The sequence below is a fragment of the Scophthalmus maximus genome, chromosome 14 (genome assembly GCF_022379125.1).
Source record: "Scophthalmus maximus strain ysfricsl-2021 chromosome 14, ASM2237912v1, whole genome shotgun sequence".
NCBI lineage: Eukaryota > Metazoa > Chordata > Actinopteri > Pleuronectiformes > Scophthalmidae > Scophthalmus > Scophthalmus maximus.
In genome coordinates, this window is record NC_061528.1 from 13,216,276 (window position 1) to 13,242,500 (window position 26,225).

The 26,225-nt window shown below is 41.3% G+C and overlaps 1 protein-coding gene and 1 long non-coding RNA gene across 4 annotated transcripts in view; one reads left to right on the forward strand and one right to left on the reverse strand.

Moving 5' to 3' along the window:
- The window catches only part of LOC118282767 (receptor tyrosine-protein kinase erbB-4-like), a 251,138-nt gene that overhangs the window by 109,251 nt on the left and 115,662 nt on the right, over positions 1 to 26,225 (forward strand). For both annotated transcript variants that reach the window (XM_035604147.2, XM_035604148.2), the window contains exon 2: positions 6,713 to 6,864. In XM_035604147.2, coding sequence (XP_035460040.2) covers positions 6,713 to 6,864 — 152 coding nt within the window. The remainder of the gene's footprint in view (positions 1 to 6,712; positions 6,865 to 26,225) is intronic.
- LOC124850994 overlaps positions 1 to 26,225 on the reverse strand; it is a 216,318-nt gene that overhangs the window by 101,207 nt on the left and 88,886 nt on the right. The window lies entirely within an intron of this gene.

Consider the following 26,225-nt stretch of genomic DNA (forward strand, 5'->3'; position numbering starts at 1 on the left):
AGGAAGCTTCTGAGACGGCAAGAGCAAAGGCAAAGCATCCTGGGAAAACTTGAGAAAAAAAAAAAAAAAATCCAAGAGAGAGAAGAGAATGCAGGTGCCTGAGAAGAAGGTCAACGTTACTCTCTCTTCAACACCTCATACACCTGATATTACCAGGCTTTATATGGCCCATCATAGAGGAGGTTTAAACAGACATACACCAACCTCACAGACCCACACACACACACACAAACACTACAACCAACCTCTGCCCCTAAAAGCACCGTCCGACGCAACTGCGGAGGGTCCCTCATTGGTTGCGTCAGCATTGGCTGAAGCAGCAGCTGATTCTGCCTCAAGAGAAAATCTCCACCAACTAACCTGGCAATAAAGGCTCCGGAGGAAAAAAAAAAAATGATGAAGGTGCTTTCAGTGCTATTTAGTTTTGAAATGCATCATGAATTAGGTGTATCTTATTGTCATCATCTCTCTAAACCTGGTTCATTTTGCCCTCCAGTGGTTGAAGCATAATTGGTATAATGGTGGGGTATCAGCAGCTGGTGGTCATGCACTCATGCTCAGGGACAATTGTCCTAAGTTGATTGTTTGCAGGATACAGATTTTGTGAAGTATGCCATCTTTCACTATTTTCTCAGCAACTATTTTCACTGCCACTATCATTTTTATATTTTACAACCATGCAGTGGGTGAAAGGTGAACTGATTCCTCTCAGATAAACTTAACAATATCACATTATTCCTAGTGTATTCCAATGACATTGCGCAGCCATTATATGCCACCTGATCCATGTTACTGCATCATTGCTAATGACCATGTATGATTTCAAATCTCAATTTTGGTGAAATGTTATCCTGTTATCCTGTTAACATGTGGAAACGTAGAATACTCGCCAAGCACACAAGTGTTGAGTATGCTCAATACAAGAATGTCCTCAAAACAATATCTGTCTACAGGCTAAAATCTATCCATATTTTTCGTTCCAATACTTGAAAACAAAAACTGTTAAAAGAAAAAGCATTAGCATTATGATAATACAAGTCTTTGCAGGTATTTGATTGTAACTCACACTATTTAAAGAGTTTTACATTTTTTATTAAGCCACATATAGTATTGGACAACAGACAAAGAGCATTGGAATTAGGATACAGTGCATTTGCCCAGAGCGTTAATAATGTGAAATCAATATCATAACAATTCTAACAAACAGCTTGTGTGTTACTAGGGGTGAGCCAAATGTTTGGGTCAAACACACACACACAAACACACGCAAACTGCTGGTGTAGGGTATAAAAAGGCTTTTCACTATATCTACTGTTGGCAGCGCATTCAGTCAAGAAGAAGCAGCCGGAGGATTTTGGGTAGTGAGATATGTGTCAGCCAATCACTCCCCTGTGACTTGGGCTGATTTTTATTGTCTGCAGACGAGTCTAAATCCTACAGAGATACTGAGAGACAATAAATATAAATGGTGCGGCCTTCATACTATTCGGTCATTGCACTGACCAGTTCTGAAGGTTTCCCCCCAAAAAATGCTCCCGAAGAACATTCATTTACTCCTTTAATAACCAGTAACAACAGGTAAACAGGTGAAGGGCTCTCCCTTCACAGCCTAATGCAGCAGCAGAGAAACGGCTTGGAAGTGACTGCTGGCTAACATGTAGTCTTAATGGGCCACACTTTAGTCACTATTTCATAGTGGTTCTGTTGTCTGACAGCAGAAACGGGGGAAACATGTAAATGAGAACAGCTCTATTGGGAATAAGGGTCTATTAAAATATACACTATGTCCGAGCAGGAGGGAGGCGAACAGATAGAGGGCTTAAACTGGTCGACACTAGGCAGAAGGTAAATCTGACATGATGATCATTAATATGATAATTGGCTTGTTGCTTCATCTAGCCAAAAGTACCCATTGAAATTTGCCGTTTACAGCACTTCCACAACCGTTTTCAACTACATCCTCTGTTTTTTTTCACACTGATCATACACAGTCCAGCCTTCAACTTGGTTTTGACCTAGTCCTGTTCAGTGATTTCAAAACTTAACAATTATCAATTAAAACAGAGATGAATGACTTTATACAAGTTTTTCCTCTTTTCCATTACTTTGTTAAGTACGTTTTTTTAACCCACTTCAGCCCTCTATTTCTGCTGTTTGGTGCTGGGCAGGTGGCGTACAATCTGTTAATATAAGCTTGATTGTTGCAAGAAAATGGGGTAAATAAGAGCTGTGAGACTGAAATACACGAGAGGTACGTATCATATCAATGGACGACATATTATGCCGACATGTATGATATATCAGATGCATGTAATCAGCTTCTATTAAGCGATCTGGCAGCTGCAGGATGTCCCCTGTGGAAACTCCCGCAAGGTGCCGGGACTGTGTGCAAGGGCACAAATGCTAATGCTAATTTATGATAGACCATATGGAGACAGCAACAGCATTGTTGGTAGGTGACCAGAGCTCGGAGGGTAGTGAGAGGTTAGCATTAGTGGACCGTGCAGTCATCACAAACACTCATCTAGTTATTGTTTCCAGTGCTTATTAAGCTGCTCAGCAGATGGACAATAATCTGGGGCCATGATTACTATCCGAATGCAGTGGCTTGTAACTCATATTTAGCCGGCAAAGCTCATCTGGGAGACATTAGGGGACAAAGGACGGCTCCGACTTCTGATGTGACACTTTTTGTTCATTGTGTCAGAGGGAAAATTGAGTATGTGTGCGAGGCAATGTTTCAACTTAACTTCTACAAGGTCCCCTTGTTTATTCAGGCCATGTTAGCCGAGCCCAACTATTGACAATGTTTACTCACGGAAGTGACATTTGCAACTTTATTTGATTCAGTCAGTTACTGGCTATTGGGATGACCTTTTGTTGGCTTCCTTGGCAGGAGCCTATAAAACTCACAGACTTGCCAGCTTTATAGGCATTCAATAATCGCACAAGGCACTATTGATGAAGTTGCTGTGTGCACTACGTATGAAATGAATTGGGCAAGGAGCAGACACCACAGCAGTGCAGGGCCTATGCAATCCTGCTGAGGATAATTAATGAAAGTAAAACTCACTGTTTGCATTCCCAATATGGCTGATTGTAGTGATAGTGTCAGAGACAGTGATGGATCGCTTTGTGGTCTTGGCTGGAAACCATTGAAACAGAGATAACAACCATCTTCCCCTCCGAAGGTTTATGACTGATTTGTAAGAGGTGGATGGATGGATGGAGAAAGTACTCTGCCATTCACATAGATGGGTACTATCTATCTATCTATCGATCTAAAACACTTTGGCAGCTTATACATATGCAACTTTGCCTTATCCAGCGACAGTCATTTATTTCATCATTTGAAAAATCGATCTATGAAAAAACAAAAAAACATCTCAGAATTCTCTTTCAAACCACATAAATTGAGGCAGATATGAATTTCCACCCATCGGCTCATTATCTTCTCATTAATTGCACATATTGGAAAATCCTGAGTTATTATGATTCATTGCCTTAATCCATCACTCCTCAGACGATTCCCTGCAAACTGTAATCAATTTAATCACACAGCCAAATACAATGCATATGTACTGTATGTACATATATAGAGTACATGTTGTGAATCTCATTGGAATTCTCTGCTTCAATTGTGGAAAGGGGAGAAATCCATCAAGCAGAGAAGATAGATTCTCTTTTGAACAGCCATAAGTTTTACACAATATGAAGATTCATCTGTTCAGGCAAGCTATTCCTGCATCCTTGGCACTATGTTAAACAGCTGACAACTCGATGTCTTTTAACGTGCTTTCCAGGTCGCACCGATATAAAGAGCAGAGTCTGTGCTTTATACAACCTTTACTGTGATAAACAGGCTCAGATGTAACATATTGAGCTAGGAGACAAATGGATTCGATCGTGCAGCACAAGGGAGAAAATACATCCTGAAGTCCTTTATTTATACCCAGCCTACATTCAAGCACACACATACAGACGTATCACCAGTAGGATGCCTTTGCAGCGGAGGCAGTTCACACTTTGTCCATATACGCTTCACACAGCACAGATGGTTTTGTCGTGGTTCACTTGGCTCTCAGCAACATCTCGGTCTCATGCAGAGCTATATGATTTCAGTGTTTCATTAGAAATCACGCATGAGGAAAAAAAACATAGACTTCTCATATAGCGCCAGGCATTTTCTAATCGCAGCGGGCTTACTGAAGGCATGCTTGGAGAACCGAATGGGTATAAAGGAAGTAAATTTCACTAGACAGCACATGCCACAATGGCCCTTTGCTCTGATCTCGGCACCCTGCCTCAAGGGTGCAATAACAGTTTATTACACCTATCCTCACTTTATGAGCCCCTCTACCCTCCATCCCGCTTCCCTCAAGCCCACGCTAACTGTTATTGAAAACACCCAGGTTTGTCATATATCATTCCTGAGCAGCACGTTATGCTATGTGCAGTCTAGCTAATCACCAGCAGCCGTACGAGTATTGTCCAGGTCACATTGGAATAGTTTCACTTATCTCGTATCTGCTTAGATGTGGAAGTGTTTAAACACGCTCCCATTTGTCTTTACAGCCTGTTTTGCCCCGAGGCTGAATCCTCTTTTCCTCATATGTATCTGTGGTGTAATGACGGGAAGTAAATAAGAAAAGGGGTTGAACGATTTTGCGACAGAGTGCTTTTGTGGAGAAAAGGGGTAAATGAGTTTTGCCTAGTTTATTGCAGTAGCTGAGAGGATCGAGTGCAAACACTGAGTCAGATATTAGGTTTGAAAAAGGAATGCAATGTATAGTGCATAGCAGGGTCTGCAAGAAGCCTTGAATTAAAATGCAAAGCATCGGCAAAGATCTTTCAGGGTGGAGGTGTTCAGAGAGAGAGGTAATGGGTGACAAGACTCGGGGGAAGGACCCGTCACCTATCCGTTACACTGATGGCTCTTCATCATTAAGTGTGAAGAGAGAGCTGGTGGAAGAAACCAAACTGCCATGGCAAAATAAGTGAAACTTGATTACAATAATTCAAAGGCACAATGTTCATGAGCTTATATTTAAGGACAAGTGTCAAAAGTGTGAGGACACGGCTACATGGGGGAGAAGGAGAAGCTGGAGCTAAATGCCTAATCAGATGAAATGAAATGGAAAAGGAAATTGCCCATTTAAAATACCTAATTAAAATCGGTATTCTTAATTTGAATTGGTGAATCCAGTTATTTTTTATGTTTTTGAATGGATATAAATAAAGGTCTGATTGTATTTAAGGGTGCTTGTCGAATTGAATTTTCAATTAGATAGTTGAATTCCATTATTTTTTTCATGAATTGATTATGATGCACACATTTTTACATTGACTGTCTCATGTTTTCTTTCGTATGAACTCCTTTTGACTATTCATTGATGGATAAATATTTAATTTGTACATTGTTTTATGAATCCTCATTTTATAGCCCATTAAAATATAAAACTAATAAGATACCTTGCAATTTAGTCTATTTATTTATAGATCGATTCCTTAATTAACATTAATGCACATTTTTCTTCCACAATTGGTGTTAAATCATGAAATGCTTTTTTTCTATGTCAGTGACATATATAGTCCACATAGTACTGAGGGCAAAACTATTGTATGAATACAAATACTTTGGAAGCAAATAATTATTGTACATCTTGCAAATTTGCGGTAGAAAGGAAAGCATCCACAACGACTAGCAACTTAGTGTTATGTCTATTTGTCGACTGCGGCTGATGAGGAGTTTATGCTTTTTATACATCTTTGCATTTTATGCTCCTTAATTGTGTTCTTAGTTTTAAAAGAAGTGGCAGCTATTTGATAGCTGATAGCAGCACATTGCACCTGTATAAAGCAGCGAAGAGAGACAAAAGAGATACAATGAAAACCACTGGATACTGAGGAAAAAAACTGAATACAGCATACAAAATACATACAATACATGTAACTTAAGGAAAATAGAAGTACACTGGGTAGGTGGATAGAAATGCAAGAAAGAATACAGGATGTGAGGAGAGGATAGAGGCAATCCATTGAGACAGACCATTACTGTAATGGATCAATGTAATAATAGATATATTTTTGATTTATTATAGATGTAGACATAACATCCCAAACCAACCCAGGCCTACCTCCCTCAAAAAAATAAAATAAAAACATGATAAGGAAATCCCAGGGAATCTTTGCTCCTAATCTTTGTAATTGCTTTAAATGATCATGCTTCATGCTGCAAAAGACAGCTTCAGCTGATTGGGCAGATGGTTTGTGCCGTCATGGCGGGGGGGTAAGGTGTGTGGAAATTGTTCTATTTAATCACATGTCAAGTGAGCAGCCCGGCTAGCTGCTAAAGAGCTCTTATTTGCCCTGCGTGCCCCGAGGGGTTGGGGTGCAGTGAGGTCCAGTGGCTTCACATGACCAGGGCAGCTAAGCAGGTGCTGCAGGTCACTGTCTATGGACTGATGCTTTTTTTTATTTTTATTGTTTGTTTTTTTTGCAGCACTGATTTTATGAGAAGAAAATCTTACCGAAGCAACCAATACTGAGGTGTTCAATGTCAGTGTTCAAGCTGCTGCTCAGGCAGAACTGTGGACCCTCTTAGTAATCTCATCTGTGCGACAGTTTTTCTAAAGTACACTCAGCAACAGTATGCAGCTGTATTAACACTGTGTCCCCCCCCCCCCCCCCTCACTGTCTCTCATTTTCCTAGTGTGCACTGGTACAAGGAACAAGCTGAGCACACTGTCGGACCTGGAGCAGCAGTACCGCACCCTGAGGAAATATTATGAGAACTGTGAAGTTGTAATGGGCAACCTTGAGATCACGAGCATCGACCGCAGTCGGGACCTCACCTTCCTCAGAGTAAGGACTGAATACATAACGTTTTTTTTGCATCAAACAGACAGAATATACCTTCCTTGTTAATTGAAATGAGACAATTACCTGTTGATCACTGAATTGTTTCACTGCATTTTGGAGTTGCTTCACATTTCTCTTATTGGAGTTTCCCACCAATAATTAGACAACTCCTCATATCCATGAGCTTGTTTCTGGAAGTTTTTGAAAAATGCCAGGCCGCCGTACAAGCAGACTGAAATATATTTCAGGATTTCAATTATTTCTTACCGTCTGTTAATGACAGTAAATTATTCAATGTGTTTACTGAAGGATCATTCTTTCAGTAATTGTCCAAAATTGGGTAAAAGGTTCAGAATGAGAACTTTCTAATCACCACCTTGTCATTTGACCTTGTTGCCCAGAGAATGCACTGTGCTCTGTTCTCAGGTCTTGTTCTACCAGTTGTCAGTCAGATTAGTGTCGACACAGCCAATGATAAGAAGAAAAAAATGGTTTTCTAATAACGGATGCTGTGCCTTCCTCTCGTCTGTGTCTAACTGGATTTATGCTCACACCAGTGTATGACACCATCTGGCAAGTCTCCTTCTGATTAAACATGAGTCATGGACAGAGAAGAACAATAATGCCTTTCTGAAAATGTTCAGATATCTATGAGAAGTTTTTAGAATCACCTTTTATCTGGAGAGAGCATGTGAGCAGTTCGCTTCAGGCTGCCTCAGAGAGTTAGGCAGGTGAGGACGTGGATGTTGCTTGGGTAACGGGAGCTGAGGTGGAATTGCTTTGCATGAATGCTTACTTCCATTTTGGTTTGATGGACACATGCGTACACACAAGCACACTGTCGGGTGATGTCGTCCAGGGGTCTAGAGCAGCAAGGGCAGTAATGAAATGTTAGAGGGGGGGTGGTTACTATAGAGAAATTTGCATGGGGGTGGGGAGGGGGGTGAAAACCAGCTGCTACTTTTAACCTTTGTTGGCCCTCCACTTCTCAAGAACATCACACTAGACTATGCTGACTGCTCTCTGCACTGCAACGCAATTGATTCCAGTTCATGTAGGGGGGGCTGGGGAGTTCCCCTGGTGATACGCTACAGCGCTGACTGCATTCATAGGCTGGTATTGAGGCTTTGCAGAGAGGGCACTCCCACAAAAACATAGTTTGTTCCTTACAATGGTGATTCAAAGTTAATACGGCAAAATTAATTTGTCCAAATCGGATAAAAAAGTAACAGGGTTGCGCGTCTTCTCTTATTCATTTAGTTTGTGCGGAGCAAAGAATCAAGATTTATCAAAGCAGCAACACAAAACACAGTCATTGCAGAGGCATCCCACCCTCCCCCCTTTGTGACGCAAAATAAAACCAAGATGTTATTAAGAAAGAGGGAGCGATGGATGGTAAAGTGCTACCATTAGACTCCTGCAGAGGAAATATGCCCCACAGACATAGATGAAAATAGATGATGGGGGGGGGGGGGGGGGGGGGGGGGTGGTAAAATAAAGCAAGTGTGATTTTCATTTAACTAGAATCAGCTTGTACTTGAAAACAACACTCACTCTCTTCAGTTTAGGTTTGCATTTAACAATGTGTTATTTGTAAAAAGCAATATTCCATGAAAGGTAGTGTATGCAGTCGGAGGCTAACGGTGCGTTAGGCTACAGTCTCCTCTCTACCTGCACACTTTTGGAGTCTACTCATTTACAAAGCGGCTCCCTGTGGTGCCTGCTTGCCAGGATCCTCCACCTTTCCATCGCTGGCAATTAGCATGGGTTAATTGAAGATGCTAATTAATAACACAGGGTGCCAAACAGCAAGGGAGCAAGAGGGCAGGGCGAAGTGTGTATTTTTAGGGAACATTATTATTATTATGATAAAACACATTAATAACACGCTTCCCCCGGGAGGGTAAAACTTCACCTTGAGGTAGAGAAGAGCGGAAGGAGTGGAGAGGAGACTATTGTTCAGCAGCAGCCTACCATACCAGCTGTCTCCAGGAGGTGATTGAAACTGATGCCTGTGCATTGGCTCCTTCTTTTCAAGATAGCCGGGAGATTGATGGCTGCCTCCCAAAACCCCTCGAACAACTTTAGCAGTAAAGAGAGTCCATCTTCCAAACTGCCTCCACGACAGATGAATCAAAGCTCGCACGGTGATTAATAACTGCATTTCTGCACTGAGCCCCCCCCCCCCCCCCCCCCATACGTTCACATTCAAACCAACAGCCCAACTGCGACTTCACCGTCACACAGTGTTTACGTCGTCAATGTTTAAATCACGCCTCAATCCATACCCTCATTCCTCTGAATCTTATCGTAAACAGAACATGCATTTGCATCCCGAGGTGCGTGCACGTCGAGAAAATTAAATGACAAGTTATGCTAATGCCCCACATCTTGTGTGACATGTTCTTTCATGTGAATGAGACACAGAGCACGGCAAACACACTTTTTTGCGTCTCTCTTTTCCCTCATATCCCTTTCTCATGGGCTCACAGATCTGTGATTATGAAATATTAATTTTTCCTTTTCTTCCCATCGTCCCAGTCTCAGTAGGAAACCACAGTTACATTCACAGAGTCCCAACCTCGGTCCCCGTAGTTGTAGTTAGATTAATTATCGTTTGCAAATTGAGATGTTTAACGTTTCCAACAGGCCTTGTGTAAGTAAAACAAGGTAGTCACATTGACAACAAACACTTTAAATTCAGATTTTTTTTCGCACACCACCTTTCCTTTCCTGCTGCACGGTGGTGTAGTGGTTGGCACTTTCGCCTCACAGCAATAAGGTTCTGGTTTTGTGTCCCGGTTCAAACCAACCAGGGCCTGTCTGTGTGGAGTCTGCATGTTCTCCCCGTGTATGCGTGGGTTCTCTCCGGGTTCTCCGGCCTCCTCCCACAGTCCAAAGACATGCAGAATGGGGTTAGGTAAATTGAAGACTCTAAATTGACGCTAGGTGTGAATGGTTGTTTGTCTCTGTATGTGGCCCTGTGATAGGCTGGCGACCTGTCCAGGGTGAACCCCGCCTCTCGCCCAATGGTAGCTGGGATTGGCTCCAGCCCCCCCCCCCCCGCGACCCTTAATTGGATAAAGCGGTAGACGATGGATGGATGGACCTTTCCTTTCCCTTACAGTCCATTTACCTTGTTTTGACACAGAACAAGCATTGCACTGTGCAGCCATTTGTATTATCTGATCCCCCATCTGGTGCAGCATTTGAAAATGGTAAAAAAAACAAAACAGTAGCTTAGTTTGGTTACATTTCTATGTGAATGGCTCACTCTGTAACGTGTATTAAAGGGTGCTTGCAGAAAATGAGGGTGGCGGTATGCTCATGTGGCCCAGAACAACACTTCCGTGAAGTGTTCACTTGACCCTGCGTTTGTTGGAAAGCCTCCCAGCTGTCATAGTGATGTGTACCAGATGGAAACCAGTGCGACTGCACCAGCGGGCAGGAATAAATGAGACAAAGGGGTGATTTGAGGTTAAAGATAATATCGACATGCCAACTAATCTTCTTAATCTGTCTAATTTAATATATATTTTTAGTCGAACGGGAGAGAGTGGCTTAGATTGAGAAAAATGGAAAGAGGATTGGGTGAGCAGACATTCTGCTAAAAAGGAATCACTCTCTTATATAAAACAGCTGCTAAAAGTATTTGGGGCCAAGTGAAAGCTCAAGGTCTGAGCTCGGTCTTTGTGCTGTAATGTGAACATTAACATTAGGCCATGATTAGACATTTATTATCCTGTTAAACATAACAGTCGATCATAGAGTGAGTGAAAGCTATCAATATATCAGATATGCAATAAGATTTACAGCAACCTCAAACATATTGCAATCCAAAGGTCAATGACAGAAGGATACAGTTTATTTTTCTTCTTCTGAAAACTGCCAATAACTGAGTTATTGTTTCCTCGGGGGCATCAGAAACAATAATAAAAACAACATAATGTCACCTTTTTAATTTAATATGGGACACAGCTGCTTATTTACTGCAGCTATAGACCAACAGTGTTGCTCATTTGGATTTGTGTTCATGGCCATTTGATGAATGCAAGTGCTCAGTCTCTTTTAGCTCAGTTTTTGGTCTCTGCCAACTCCTGAGGGAAATATCTGGCCTTTCCGGTTGAAGTGTGTTTACCAGCTGGTTGCTCAACTTTGTCTCTCTGCCAGTTGGTGTTGAGCAGTGCAGAGTGGGCTTTTTAGATCTTGTTTCCGCGGAAAACAGCTGCCTGCTGCAGCCGCAAATGACCCTATTAGAGTGGTGAGAGTGAGTCAAAACAGTAAGTTGTGGGCCAGACAGTTATACTATGTGCTGAAACTCATTATAAAGCTCTGTAAAGCTGCAGATTTCTGGGGATAATTGTCTGCACCACGACTAGCAACCCACTCACATTGTTTTCACATTGTTATTTGACACAGTGATATGTTAACGCTATTGATCGTGGCCACTTTAAAGACGGAGATTAGAGCTCAAGTTAATTTTACCCACTGAGACTTGGCAAGAGGCTGCTTCATCACCCTCCAGACATTGTTTTTGTTTTTTTCTGAAATTAGCAGCCATTAAAAATCTCTGTTGGGTGGTTACCTGCAAAACTTCAGGGAATAAACACTAACAGTTGATGAGCCTAACTGCTGCATCACTTTAAGTTTATGTCTCACTTGGTAAAGCTTAGGTTTGCCTTGCCAGAGGGGTTTGACTCACCATCTGGGTCTGTGGGCAACAAACATTCGAAAACCCTGCTGCAGAATAACCGGCTGGTGCCTGCTCTGGCTACCGCTTAGTGTATGTATTTGCGCACATGTGACAAGGTCATAAATTCAGAACAAATCATTAGTCAATCTTTATTCTCTCACCAGTTTTATTAAGACGCACTCTGCCCTTTCAAATGTAAAGCTGGGTTTACTGCGACAGACTGAGTGCGGGTTCATAAATTGTTCCTTGAGTCGGCCTAACAAATTAATATGATGCTGCCTTCGGGAGTCTGTCGGAAAATATGACATGATTTATGGCGGTTCATTATGAGAGCATTTGATTGTAAGATGCTGGACACAATAAAAGCAACACCTGTGTGATACAAGCACAGTTTTCCATAACTTTCAGTTCTTCTCTAAAGCTCATACGATTTGTCTCGACACTGTTTAAGGGGCATGATGAAACTCAACAGTAAAATCTCAATCCTAGTCTATCCCCAGCACGGATTAAATGATTATTTAAATTAGTCACACGTTATGCAAGGCAGAGTACAGTGGATCACAGATTACTACAAGTCATCCTATCACATACCACTTGATGGGTCATCAATTTACAGATTTTCATGTAAATATTTTGTCAAAAGATACATATACAGTTTCAAATGTGGGAAATATCAGCATCCATTCCTGCACTCCATCCCCGTCCTCTCATATTTTATTCTTCTTGACTGGCATATTTATCCCTCAGGTGACATCGGTGCCCTCCCTAGCTTCCCAATTTTTGATGCACTGTTAGATGAGTGCAGATTACGTTGCCCCCCCCCCCCCCCCCCACTGCTCCTCAGCAAACTCCTTCAATATTAATGAAGACTGATGAAGTGCTAGGGAGCCCCTGTCTTTCAGCCCCGACCTAGATTGGATTGACAATTGCAATTAGCATCCCCTCAAGTCCATTTCCATCACTTTAATTTGACATGAAGAAGGACAGTGTGGGGTGGGGAATGAGACCATTGAGAGACAGGTTAGGGAGGTAAAATGGGGTGAAATAGTTTAACCAGGAACTAGTTTGAAAGCCAGACAGCCAGAAGGAGACGATGGATATTGAAGTGTGCCTAGAAATCTTTTACTCACAGTCACTGAAGTTATTTTCTGCAACTTACTTTTTAAAATTTCTTCCTTCTTACTTTTCGTCATGTAAAGTAGCAGCCAGAAGGAAACCCGTACTTGGCAAATCACTAAGACTGCGAATAAATATGCTTTTTAATCCATTGCAAGTACAACTTATGTGTGAGTGTGTATTTGTAATCGTACGTAGGGATAAGGCCCATCTCCTAGTTTGACTGTGATACAGTTTCTTGCTCCCCTTCCCACTGTTGGTCAGCCCATATCATTGTATTACCACCTTTTAAAAATGATCTGGATTGATAGAGCTATGAAGCAAGAATAACAGGCGAGGTCAAATGCCTTAAACAATACCCAAACAAACCTTTCTCTACTTGGCTGTATTTTGTATCCCTTAAACTCTCCATTTGTATTGACCTGTAGCGGTGTAGAGGGTAAAACGAGAAAACCAGGAAAAATAGACACACATCCAACCCAGCAGCTCAGCTGACTTGTGTTATGATGATACTTACTGTTAAAAAGAAAGTCTCTACCTGATCGCAGAGGGCAGAAAAGTGCTGCTGCACTCAGACTGTTGAAAGTTTCCAATTTAACTTTTGATTACACATCGTGCCACTGCTGAAGCACATTGCATCCACTAAAGAAGCATAAAATGTTTTCTATATTGACAATAACAAAAAACAATACTGGATATTAGTTATTCGTTCTTATTATAAGTTATTATTGTACACACACACACACACACACACACACACACACACACACACACACACACAGACGTAGATAGGTAAGTAATAGACAGTGGAGTATTTTATGTCTTAATGAACCTTTATACATTCTGTGAAGTATTGCTTCCATTCGATTAACTTTCTTTGTTTGATGTATTTTCCTGTGCCTTCACAGATTTTTACTATAACCAACCAATATATCTGTTGTATCTATGTCCCACGTCTTAATATAATAAATGTATTTTTTTAATGCAAGTTCAATTGCCCCTGGATAATATAATAGTGCTGTATCTAAGTTATCCCACACATTTGGCAGATTTGGGTGAATGGGTTGGGTTTTTAAGGTCTATGCTTTGACACAGAAAACCGACAGCCACAAAAAGAGAATTTCTCAGTTTGGGATCAATAAAGTTCATCTATCAATCTGTCCATTTGTCTGTCTGTCTGTGAGACATTGACCAATTGAGATGTCTGTAGTTCTTGTAGTTTGTATCCAGGTTCACCTAACAACTTTTAATCAATGGCAGTAGCTTTCTAGACAGTTTTGTTTTTTTTAACAGCTGTGAAAACTGAAAACTTATGCACAGAGGATGCAACTGCACTGGGGCAAACTCAAAAAAAAAAATATCACGTCGCCTTGGAGGAGATGTAGTGCAGGAGATGACTTTCTCACTGCACTGCACTGGACACGCACGCATGCACGCACGCACAAATACCCACCGGAGGTAGAGGTGGAAGTACTTATCGTAACAGAGCAGTGCCAATCTGAATAGGGAGGTAGTGGAGAGGAGAAGCTGAACCGGGGTGTGACAATAGCCCACCCTGCTTCTGTTATGCCTGTCAACCGCCATATCTGCCTCCCCCTGTAGCATGCCGCATAAAGAAAAAAGGCATTGATATAGACCAACTTCTCAGGTGGATCCAAATCAATTTCCAGCCACTGCAACTGAGATGAGGGAGTCCTTTTCAAGAATGGCTGGGGTTAAAGCTCAGATGGACGGAGCACAACAGTTCCGCTGCATTCCGGCCCCCGTCCTCCTCATTCACAACTCTTTATTGGTGACAGCACTCATTGAAAAATAGCCACCAGGTCGACGAATCCTCTCTGGCTTTATTTAGGCCTTTGCTTCATAATTATTTACCTGTGCTCATGTTATTTAAAGGCAGGGTTAAAATCGTATATAACATCCATCACTATTGGACAATGCTATGTTCTGTGATAATGTTTTTGTTTACATCATATTTGAGTGTACTCTATGGTTACATTTAATGAAGAAATAAAAAAAACAAAGCCATAAAAATCCTCCAATATGGTCATACATTCAGTGTCCACTATGTAAGCTTTACTTTTGGCTCTAAGACATTACTGTAGCTCCATTTGCATTTGCATTCATACACAGGCTGATCAGTGCTCTGCATCTCAACCACCCAGGCTGCATTGCTGCTGACTCCCATTAACAAGAGTGCACACATTCATCATGTGACTTGATTACTTTTATACCAACAATCTCCGTTCCTCTCTCTTTCTTTCCTCCTTTTCCCTTCTTTTTCTTTATATATCCGTGGCTTCCTTTTTCGGCCCCCACCCCCTTTTTCACCGCACACCCCCACCCCATCCTCCTCCTCCTGCTCGCCTAGCGCTAACTAGTCAGTGTTTGAATAAAAACTCATTAGGATTACATAGCCATTTAGCTAAGTGACACTGGGTATAATTGTACCATCCATCAATTGCTGTGTAATAACACACTCAGAGGAGCTAAATGTTGATTAGCCCTCCGCCGTTTCCACCAGTGGGTTTTGGGAATAAATAGCCAGAGGAGCTCGGGGGAGGGTGAGGGGTGCTATGTGGCCTCTGCGGGTGTTACGGTCGGGGGGCGCTGACCCATGCAAGCTGAATGAACTTGGAAGGGAAGAAAACATAGTGTCAAAGACAAGCAAAATATCACTTTCTGTCCCTGGCTACTGGCCTTCTTGTCTGGCTCCGTCTGTCTAACACCCACCAACACTAATAGCGATGAACGTATGCAACATGTCGAATGATCATGACCTTTGGTAAATGGTAGAGACTAATTAATATTTCCAGTTCTATTTTCTCATCTGCAGGAAACAGCCATTAAGCACAGAGCTTGAACACAAAACCCCAGAAGCATGCTGTAGTTTTTGGGACAGGCTGATGATAGAAAATGCTGATGAGATATCGAAACACCATCTTTCCAATATAATTAGCTCAACTCTAAACTGTGGTCCTGAGTATGCTCACATGCAGTATAGTACTGAATTAATATAGCAATGCGATGCACTGTTAATCCCCTTCCACAACCCCCTCTTTAACCATCTCAGAATCCAGTCACTAATTTATTATAACGACCCACCAACATTAATTGTTTGTTCTATCAGCTGGAAAAACGCCGTTTTTCTTCATTCCCAAACTCATAGTATCTATTCAAAGCTTATATGAGCTATTATAGGAAAAAAAAACATATATTAACACAACTTAAATCAGTATCTGTATGAAGGATGGATACATACTCAAAAAACAGCTTGAGGTATATGATATCATACACCGCTTCGGCAGTTCCATTTGTCATTGGCATTTTCTTTGGTAGATGCAAAGTTGGCCCAGACTCATAATGTTATTTGCACCTGAGTTGGATAGCTAATGTGTCTATACACCAGGTTTTCTGTAGCCAAAAAGGCTATTTGCACCCAATGCGGATGTTAATGTGGCTATTTACACCTGGGTTTTTTAGGCTTATCTGGACTGCTTGAATGAGTGGCAGAAGAAAAGTCCCAGCATTGTTTTATTGATCAGTCCAGGCACAGACTTGTTTTGGGCTGGATGAAGAGCTTAATTATAGTGACGGAAATTAAGATGAAGCCTACCATAGGTACATTTAACTTCCTATAGTTACACACAACTGGAGCCTCTATTATTTCCACTATCTGTCCTCCAAAAGTGTCATCTGAGGAGGATCTACAAAAGAAACCAAAAAGGATTCTACAAGAGCAAAATGCTGAAATGGTGCCGAAGTGGTGAGGGAGGAAAGGTGTTTTTGATCTATTCAGAATTTTTCTGACTTCCTCAAATAGATTAGAATAACTTAATTGCTCATTGAGTTGATGACAGTTTTTTTATTCTGATAATATCCCATTGCCTGACTGGGGGAGCAAAGGAGGTGGGAAGGAGAAGAAACATAAAGAAACTGCACAATAGATAGATAATAAAAAAGATGTCTCTTTTAGAATAATTGCAGCTTTTACAATGAAGAGAATGCATTGTGGGGAGTCAACGGTGCCAGCTCCACCCATGCGAGCCATCATGTCTTTATCACTAATGGACCAGTGACGACTACTGTAATTACATAGGCTTTGGTCTAGCTCTGTGCACAACTATCTGGGAAGCAAAAATTGGTCTGACATTTACAGCTCTTTCATTGACATCTACTGTATATGAGCAAGTTCCCAAAAAAGGACGGAGCAAAAAGAGATTGGGGTAATAAAAAGAGGAAGAGAAGACGACATAGATAGAGAGGAAGATAAATGGAGGTATGGTTTGAGAAAATAGAGAGAATAATTTACAATGTTGGTGATATATCCAGATATTCCACATAGTGTCAGTGTTGTTTCCATATGATATGGTTGTAACGCAGCCTGACTTTAATGTGTACTTCACCATTCGATGAACCCCTTTATTTCTGTTCAGTCATTCTTTATGAACTGTATCTAGGCATAACATGTCTCTCATGTCTGATGGTTGATAAGAGATTCAGCCGTCAATCTGTTTACAAGACAAGAGGTTATAATAGCTGCGCTACATCTTCAGGGCAGATTTGACGCTGCGGTAACTTTGTGAAAGTGATGAGATTGGGCAAGCTGGTTAGCATAACTTCAGTAGAAGAAAAGAAGTGATAGAAATAGGAGCAAAACATTGCAGATGCTCTCCGCCCCTGGAGAGACTTGCAAAATCATCAGGTTACTGGGATAGTTACACCACAACTAATAGAACTGTACAGGGATATACCCAAATTGGAGCCTTGACCCTGGTGGTAAAGGGACAGTAGAGCAATAGGTGAAGATCTGGATGGATCTAATGTGGAGCGGGACCTCTGATCAACTCAGTGGAAGGAGCTGGTTATGATGAAAACTGGAAATGAATGTCAAAGTTTCAAAAAATTCTTCCAAATGATTGGGGAAATGTGATTTGGTTTAATTAAACGAGTAAACACGTTTGGCCGGCTGATTGAGATGGAAGCGAGAGAAAGAAAGCGAGAAAACCATCTTTCAACTACATGGTATGTTTAAGCTCTCAGATTATTGAGCCGTAAGCCCTTCTGTAGAACTCTTGAGCATGACATTGACTCCCAACTACATTCAGTCAGACTAAGACCTCCCAATAGGAGGAGAGACAAAACTAAGTACATTAGTATAGATTCATGTAAAAACCCCACAAACCACAGAGGATCCCGCCACAGTCCAGGCTTCTGGTTGTGAACTAGTTATCTGCTACATCATGAAGTACCATACTTATACTCATACAGGAGATTTCCATTAAAACTGTTAAAATATTAATTATTTCTTATTTGGGCAGCAGCTCTCGGTCCCCTATGTCCCATCTACTCAAGAAAAAACTGTCTAACACCCACATGCACTCACAGAGTCACGCTTACAGACAGCTGTGTAGTATGTTACAGCAGTTTCTGTCTCCACAGGGCAAGAAAACAATGCAGCAAAAGACAGAATTACTTTTCCCCCACCTTTCATCTGACTAACTTGATGTTTTAAAACTTCCCTCCAAACTGAGAAAAAGGGAAAGGTCCTTTAAATGTCGCAGAGCATGGCCTTACCCACCATTGAGGTCACAGAGGTTTAGACATCTGGGGTTTTTTTCCATGGTAAATATAATAAAAGTCATTGAATTATCACCGACATATGGAGTGAATGATCATTCATATAAATGATGTATCTTTACTCATCATGGCAGTTCTGTGATGAGGGCAACAAACCAGACAGGCAGCCGAATCCACCAAAGTGAGATACAGGTAACGAGATAGTTTTACTTGTGGACTGCTTGCAATTTAAAGCCCCTGTGTAGTCACGCTAGGTTAAACAAAAATGGATTCAGGCTAGTTAGTTTCACTTGAATGGATTTAATTAACTTACAAAACATTAATTCCATCCATCCAATGTCAGATACAGATGGTTGGAACCTGACAGAACACAGCCCTCTCTCCTGGTTAATGCTCTCACATCTGGTAATGAGCAGTAGTGTCTGAAGTTTGAATTACTCTTTACTTGAACAATTTAGTTAAACTTTGTCAACGTTTGCAGGCGATTTGTGATCATTTTAGCCACTTCTGTATTTACAGAGTGAAGTGTGGCTCATTCATTCAACCTGATTTTTCACGTAGTACTGCTTGACATATCAATTATACAGTATGCTACTGCCCACCGACATGGTGTTAAGGTTACAGTAGTTGTTTGAATGCTCACACAGTATGTAGATCAGATAATTAACATATCATTGAGAGGAGCATGCTGCTGACCCCCCTTACAAGCTTAACTTTTGGACATTGGTATATTTCTGAAACCCAGCTTACTGTGAAGACAGTTAGATGTATTAAAAAGTGTGATGAACAGATCATTCATTTCCTGGCAAAATGTTGGCATAGGGGGATACATTCCCTCGAAATGTCAGCCCCTAAGTCCCATGGACAATCTCAAAAGCATGCGTTAACACAATGGTCCTGTATATTTCATTCTGCATAATTACAACATTATTAAAAAGCTGTTTTGCTGTAATTGTGTGTTGTCTTAACTACGTAGTATTAAAAGTCTGCCATTATTTTAGCAACGGTTTAAATTGTGCAAATGTAATGTCACTTTTTTCCACTGCTGATCTGCAGGCAACACACACATCGAGTCACATCAGTTCATGACGCTATGCTCTAATTCCAATGAAACACTTGAACATCTTAATTAATCATGGGTGTTATCTGGGTTTGTTAAATTCTTAGAAATGCTGATAGGTCTGGCTGCCAAATAAAACTCTCTTGCTGTGTGTGTGTGTGTGTGTGTGTGTGTGTGCGTGTGTGTGTGTGCGTGCGTGCGTGCGTGCGTGCGTGCGTGCGTGCGTGCGTGCGTGCGTGTGTGTGTGAGAGAGAGAGAGAGAGAAAGAGAGAGGACAGCCAAGTGGGTCAGAAACTGATTCCTTAGTTCCCTGTAGAGAGAGCGAGACCTTTATCTTCAATTTCAGAGATTTCCTCTGTGGTCCGAAAAGGATGCCACATCACCTATTTATTTCTGCTCTTTTATTGGGCCATCGCTTAACTCAGACAAGGTGCAAAGAGGGCATTTTACGCAATTTTTGAGGGCCACGTTTTCTGGCCCCTCATTATTTTGCAGTTCCCCTTCTTTCATCTTCCATCTGTGTTCATATAGGTTTTTTTCTAAACTACCAGAGTCTGTTGTGGTAAATGCTGTTTTGCCATGTTGTTTGTGCGCTGTCCACAAAGAGTTGTGTCCACAATGTGATGAGTTCACGGAATATTGACCTGGACTTTTTGCTTTTGTCTTGATCTCAGATCGACGTGTATTTCTCCTATACAACATAACATTGAGTTGAAAGAGAGCTTATTCCCAAGAAATGCCTATTTACAATTCTATCACTCACTACACTTAATTTGCTCACTCTTTATGGGAAAAAAATACAATTGTGGGCCACTTTTCATTTGCATGATACAATGTAGTAAAATGCATTCTACCCCACGCTTTAAGACAATCCCAAAAATCCTGGGAAATACTTTAGCAGTCATCACAATGGATCTCTATGAAATGGATTGATGGTTACAATGATCCCGTTTGTTTGAACACAGTAACAGGCGGCACTGAGGCACCTACAGTTTGACCTTGGTTTAAAAGTCTTATCAACTGCTTTGTCTTTGAAAAACGAAATTAAGCCACACGTGAAAAAACACAATGTACTTAAATGTATTAATTAAATGAAAAGTTGCATTTCAAGATGTTGAGAAAGATTTAATGTACTGTATAGAGGTAATGGTATTATATTCAGCAGTCATACTATGCAAGACTTTTGTGTGTGCGTGTGTGTTTGCTTCCGCCCCCAATTTAATTTTTTTTTTTTTTTTGAATAGAAAAAATAAAATTGTAACAGGAAATTATTGCACGAATGGGAAAGGGTTAAGTTCATTGAAAAAAATATCACTTATTCCTCCCGAGACTTTAAAACGAAATTAAATTTCACCATCTTTTTAAATGCTATCATGATTCCTACGCGGGTTTTGCCTTAGTTCTAAACAAAGGAGATACATAAATTTGCGACCTCACCTTAACATGGCCACTGCTCCTTCGTCTCCTGTCCTCCTAAATTTATAGAGCCGCGAGGCCCATCAACCTTTATTAGATAATAATGCTGTTAGGGCCATTAAGTGTGGCCGAGGCTCCCCCACAGCGACATTTAACAGTCTCGCTGGGGTACTAGTGGCGGGCTGAAGTAGCAGGACCACTGTGTGACAACCCCCCTGCACCAAAGTGTCTGACTAGACTTCTAATTTGATTGTGCTAAGACCAGCATAGCACTGCCAGAGGGGGTTTGGGATGTCACTTAAATGCAGCCAAAATGGCAAAAAAAAAAAAAAAAGACTCTTGGTCATTTAAATTAATAATGAAGTCTTTTTGAGATCAACCTGGCATTTTTGTTTTTCTCTTAGTCAAGATTTTACAGGTTTATGATTGACATTACAGCTATGATTAGGTTAAGGAGGAATATTTTCATTTAGAAGAATAGTGGTGACCCACCCGGTGCCTCTGATGTGTCTGACTCGTACAGTGGTGAGAGTGAACCCAACATGTCATTCCTCCATTCAGGGATCATTTCAGAGCTCCTGTTTGAATGACCTGAACGTTTCCTGAAGAGGCCTGGGTGCCTTCAATGTGCGAGGGTCTGCCTCCTGTGTTTCTGCATTAAAATGCTCTGGCTAAATACAGGATGATTGTGCCCCATAGAGAGCGACCGTTTCAGCTCCTGTGGGCGATCTTTAGATTGCCACACTGAAATAAACTGTGAAGGGCTCAGTGAAGAACTGCGTGGTTACTCCCGGGGCCGGGGGTGATGTTTTTGTTGTTTTGTGCTTGGTCCAAACTCTTAGAGAACGGTTAGGGGACGGCCTCCGTAGATCAAAGCAGAAATATAATCAACTGTGAGGGAGAGAGGGCTCTATATTTTATCTTCTCTCCTTGCTCAGGGCTGAAAGCAGATTGTTGTTGAACAAAAAGTTGATAAAGGGAAAAAAAAGGACCGCATAGTGTATGCTCTCCACTTGTATTGTAAGTAAAAATGGAATGCATGGTCTGTTTTGATGAGTCACATGGACAGCTCTCCATTTCTTCAAATATGACATTTATTTTTCACAGTGCACACGCGCGCGAACACACGCGCGCGCACACACACACACACACACACACACACACACCTTGGTGGAAGGGGTATGTTTTTGCATACCCCCGAATGGGAAATCCATACTGCAGCAATCACACTTAAATGTCTCTGCAAGTACGGTATTTGTGTCTCAAGTTTACCCATGAGGCCCAGTGCCTTCACCTTTCATATCCCATAGATAGCACTCAAAGTCAGAGAGCATTAGAATGACAGCACCACCATTCCAGCAGTAGCAGTCATCTGAGTTTTCATGCATATTACATACTGCATGAATACTGTGCTGTACACATTTTTTAAATGATGTCTTAAGTCATTCATATAAATGATGTAAAACAACTCGAATGACGTCTTCATATAAGTAAAATCAATTAATTTGTATGTTTGCTAAATCAAATTATGACTGTTTTGTCAGTCAAGGATTCAGGGTAATTACTAGCTTAGGACAGCAACAAAATGTGGTGTTACCGCTGCTATTCAGTTCTTAAGACGCTGCAGGGAAAACGAGCTGTATCACAGAAGATGGCAATGTGCACTGCCATCTGTGTCAGTAAACTGTATACATCATGTTTATGATGCTGTTGCCAAATAATACAAAAAGGTCAAGAGAGCTAGAAGACCCAGAGATGGGAGGATTTATATGGCGCTTTACACTATGATTACTCTTAAATAGTTACAAAAACATTACATTTGTTTTCTATAAAATGTGTGTGGATCTTAATGTCCGCTATATGCATAACGGGTGCTATGCAAGTATGAATAACATGAACTTATATTAATACATTGATACTTAAGGTCATTCATCCAGGCAGTGAAGACAAAGACCAACATCAGTGGAATCCATATGGATAACTGGAATTAAAACATACAGTATATAACTAACACAATATCAAATTGAAAAATTGTAATCAAAGTGCAAAATTGTCTTGGTAGATAGTAGAACAAACTTGAAAAGCACCAATGGGAGTTGTTCCCAGGCCTGATTAAGGAGCTAACCGTGGACTACATGGATCTAGGACTACCCTCCCACCCCAATAGCCTCCCCCCACACATGATCTCATTGTAGGGGAGCGTGGGGAAGTGATTATTCTTGGATTAAGACTTGGTTCGCGGGCTGATATGTGCGGCAAAATTGAATAATGGCAGCCCCGAACAGTCCCAATGCAGACGGGCCTCCCAGCCTCGTCAGATCGGCACAATATTAACCATGACACAGGCGTAACCAGGCTGGTAATTAATGCACTGAATCAATTACAAATTAGTCCATTTGGAGAATTCCCCAGAGGAGTCCACTCATTACCAGTGCTCTGATGAAGTCGCAGTTTCTCCTCATGGGAACGGATGTCACTTCCCTCATTCTCCTTCTTTTTTTTTCTATCTATCTTTATCTCTCTACTCATGGTAGGATGCAGAAGACAAATGGAGGGTGTAATTGTTGCTGCCTGCTACTTGGCATTACATCGCAAGTTAAAACGTCAGCTACACAACATTAGAGCTTTGGTAGGATAATGTTCAACAGGACGAGTGTGAAGCTAACTGAAGCTACAGTAATGAAGGAACCTTTACATAACTTGACGTAGCTAACGAATGTCGTTAATAAATTAATTTTTTTACAATAGATGCAACCTTTCAAATACAGCATTAAAAGCAGCTGGCCAGATCTTGGCCATTCCTGACTTTTTCTTCCAATTTGGCACTTATTCCACAACATGTAACATTTGCATGTCCTTCAACCCCAAAGGAAATCTGTTTCCACTGGTAGTTATTAGGAATATGCCCACCATTTGCATTGGTGCCAGAAATGTTGATGTGCTGCTCTGATGATGTCCATTAAATAATTTCAGATCAAGTGCAGTGTATATATCAATTCATATTAATTAATATAGTGTACATAAAAAAAACTGTTACTGGAAATAAAAGTGGTAATGTGAAGAATATGGCTGTCTCTCCTCACTCTGTGTGAATGGTTCTCATAGCATAAGGTGAACACCACACTATTCATTTTCCTGCCAAAGGTGAAAGTCAATCTTAATGACAGAGGGCTTCCGAGCTCAATTCAGGAACTGTCAGGGAGGTGAAATGGGAAAGAGCTGCCATGATGAGAGACAGTGCGACTGTGTGTGTGTGTGTGTGTGTGTGTGTGTGTGTGTGTGTGTGTGTGTTTTGCCTGCCCACAAGCCCTTGAAAGGCCACCCATTCAGGGCAAACAGAATACATTTTAAAAATAGAAAAGCCTGATTTCCCTTACCCACCGAGGACATTGCTGCAAGTTTTGTTTCAATGATAGTTTGTGAATGTTTTTGAAACATTTTTTGGAATATATGGAATACATTTTACAATGATAGCAAAGTCGGTCAGTCAGTCTGAAGTTTCACGGGAGGAATCTGATTACAGACAGTAAAGGCGGACTATTGTTCTCTTTCAATGGACCAGTCCTCCTGCATCAGTGTCAATCACTGATGAGTCCCAGACTTGGAAAAGCAAAACTGAGATTCTGCCTGAAATATCAATAAATTCAATGAAATCTTACAGTGGATGGGAGTTGTTTTTTGCTTGTAAAAAAAAACAACGTTTCAATTCGTGAGAGTACCTTGTGCTTCTCAAATTACAGCACCGCAATTACACCTGTTTGGGGAAATAAGCGAATATCTTAGATTACCCACACGTGACCATTTACAGGCTACTCCTTAAGGTTGATAACAGTCAGAAGCCACGTGCTACGATTGCACGTAATTATCCTAACTGATTCTTTAACAGCTCATTATTCACAGTAGCCCTAAATGATCTGGAGAAAAAATGGTAAAAGAAATCAGCAAACTCTACGGTAATCCTTCGATTTTGTGGAACATCTAGATCAGCTGGTACTGTTCGGCTCTGAGGGGTAGAGATGCAGCAAGTATTAATGTTAAAGTGCAAGACGTTATGATACACAATGGCGTAAGTATCGGTGGCCTATAGGCTTACAGGGGCCCATGATGGGGGGGTTATTTAAAATGATACCATGTTCAAATTATACAATCACATTTCATCGGAGTGGAAGGGGAGGTATTCGTTATTCGATAGTGAAGGCTGGCTTCAGCAACTTCGGATGTTCGATTGTTGGAGAACTCGGGCGGTGGGGGTTTGAATCACGGGGAAGCGGTTGCGTTGGGGTTGATAAATTTAGCGCTTGACCGGCGTTTGATCAGCACCACGGACAGCAGCCGGACTTCAGCAGAGTTGCATGGGGAGTCTCCTGTGCTGATAGAGCAGTCGTCTGCTCTGGGATTGTCTGGAGTAATTGCGTATGTCTGTGTGCGCGCTCACGTTTTGGGCGAGGGGGGGTGGGGGTGATAGTTGCACCGGGGCCGATCACAATTATGTTACGCTGCTGACTATACCGTGTGAATGCTCTTTACTCCTGTTTACAGCAAAGTTAAATCTGCATTAGATAGAAGCAAAGTTGACTGTAAGCTCCGTTTTTCCACCGTAACATTTAAGGAATATTTGTATCCGCCCAATGTCTCTCATTAGCTCAAGTGCACATGTGGTTGATGCAGATTTTGAAATGTGGATTTTTGGATGATACTACGCTCTGTAGGCTGCTATGTGCCAATCCCACCCATCAGTTGGATGTTATTAGGTGTCACTTGGCTCAGGGAAGTTGCTCCTGTGGAGGCCAGTTGGTCAGAGAATGACGCATTTTTAAAATTCACGTTTTCTGCTCTCTGCTCTGACTTGATTTCACGAGTTGACCCAAGAGGAGAGCTCTTGATCCTTTGCGTCAGATGTGAGTCTTGCTGTCGATGTCCTGCAGAGACTCTTGATCAAAGGAACTGACAATGGCAGCAAAACAGTGATGGGAACTTGTAGTCAAGTAGCTGCTTGGTCTAAAATAACATGTTTGTGCGTGTGCATGTGAGTGTATGTGATTGAAAGTGAGGGAATGAATCAGTGTACCATATGGCAATTTGAGTAATATCAGTATTAATTATCAGCAAGTACCCAATGTAAGAAGATTTTGTCTTACTTCATTGCTGTTTGAAGATACACACCCCTATTTTATCCATCAATATGTTAGCATACACTAAAAATACCATGTCAATGAATATCGCGTTTATTTTGTTTGTATTGGTTGGTGATCAGTTTGTTGGTGCATGATGAGGAGGGAGAGAAGGGCATTCAGTGTCTTGAACAAAATGAATGAAGTAAAAATGATAAACGGAACAAGGAAAAGGGGAAAAAGTCTGTGTTAGTAGATAAATGGGAATTGTGCCATGTCTCCTTGTCTGGCCTGTGACCAAGGGAGATGAGTTAGACAAGCTGAGAGGCATCGGGCCGGACATGTTGCCAAAAAAAATCATTACTTTCCGATCTGTGACTGCCGACAC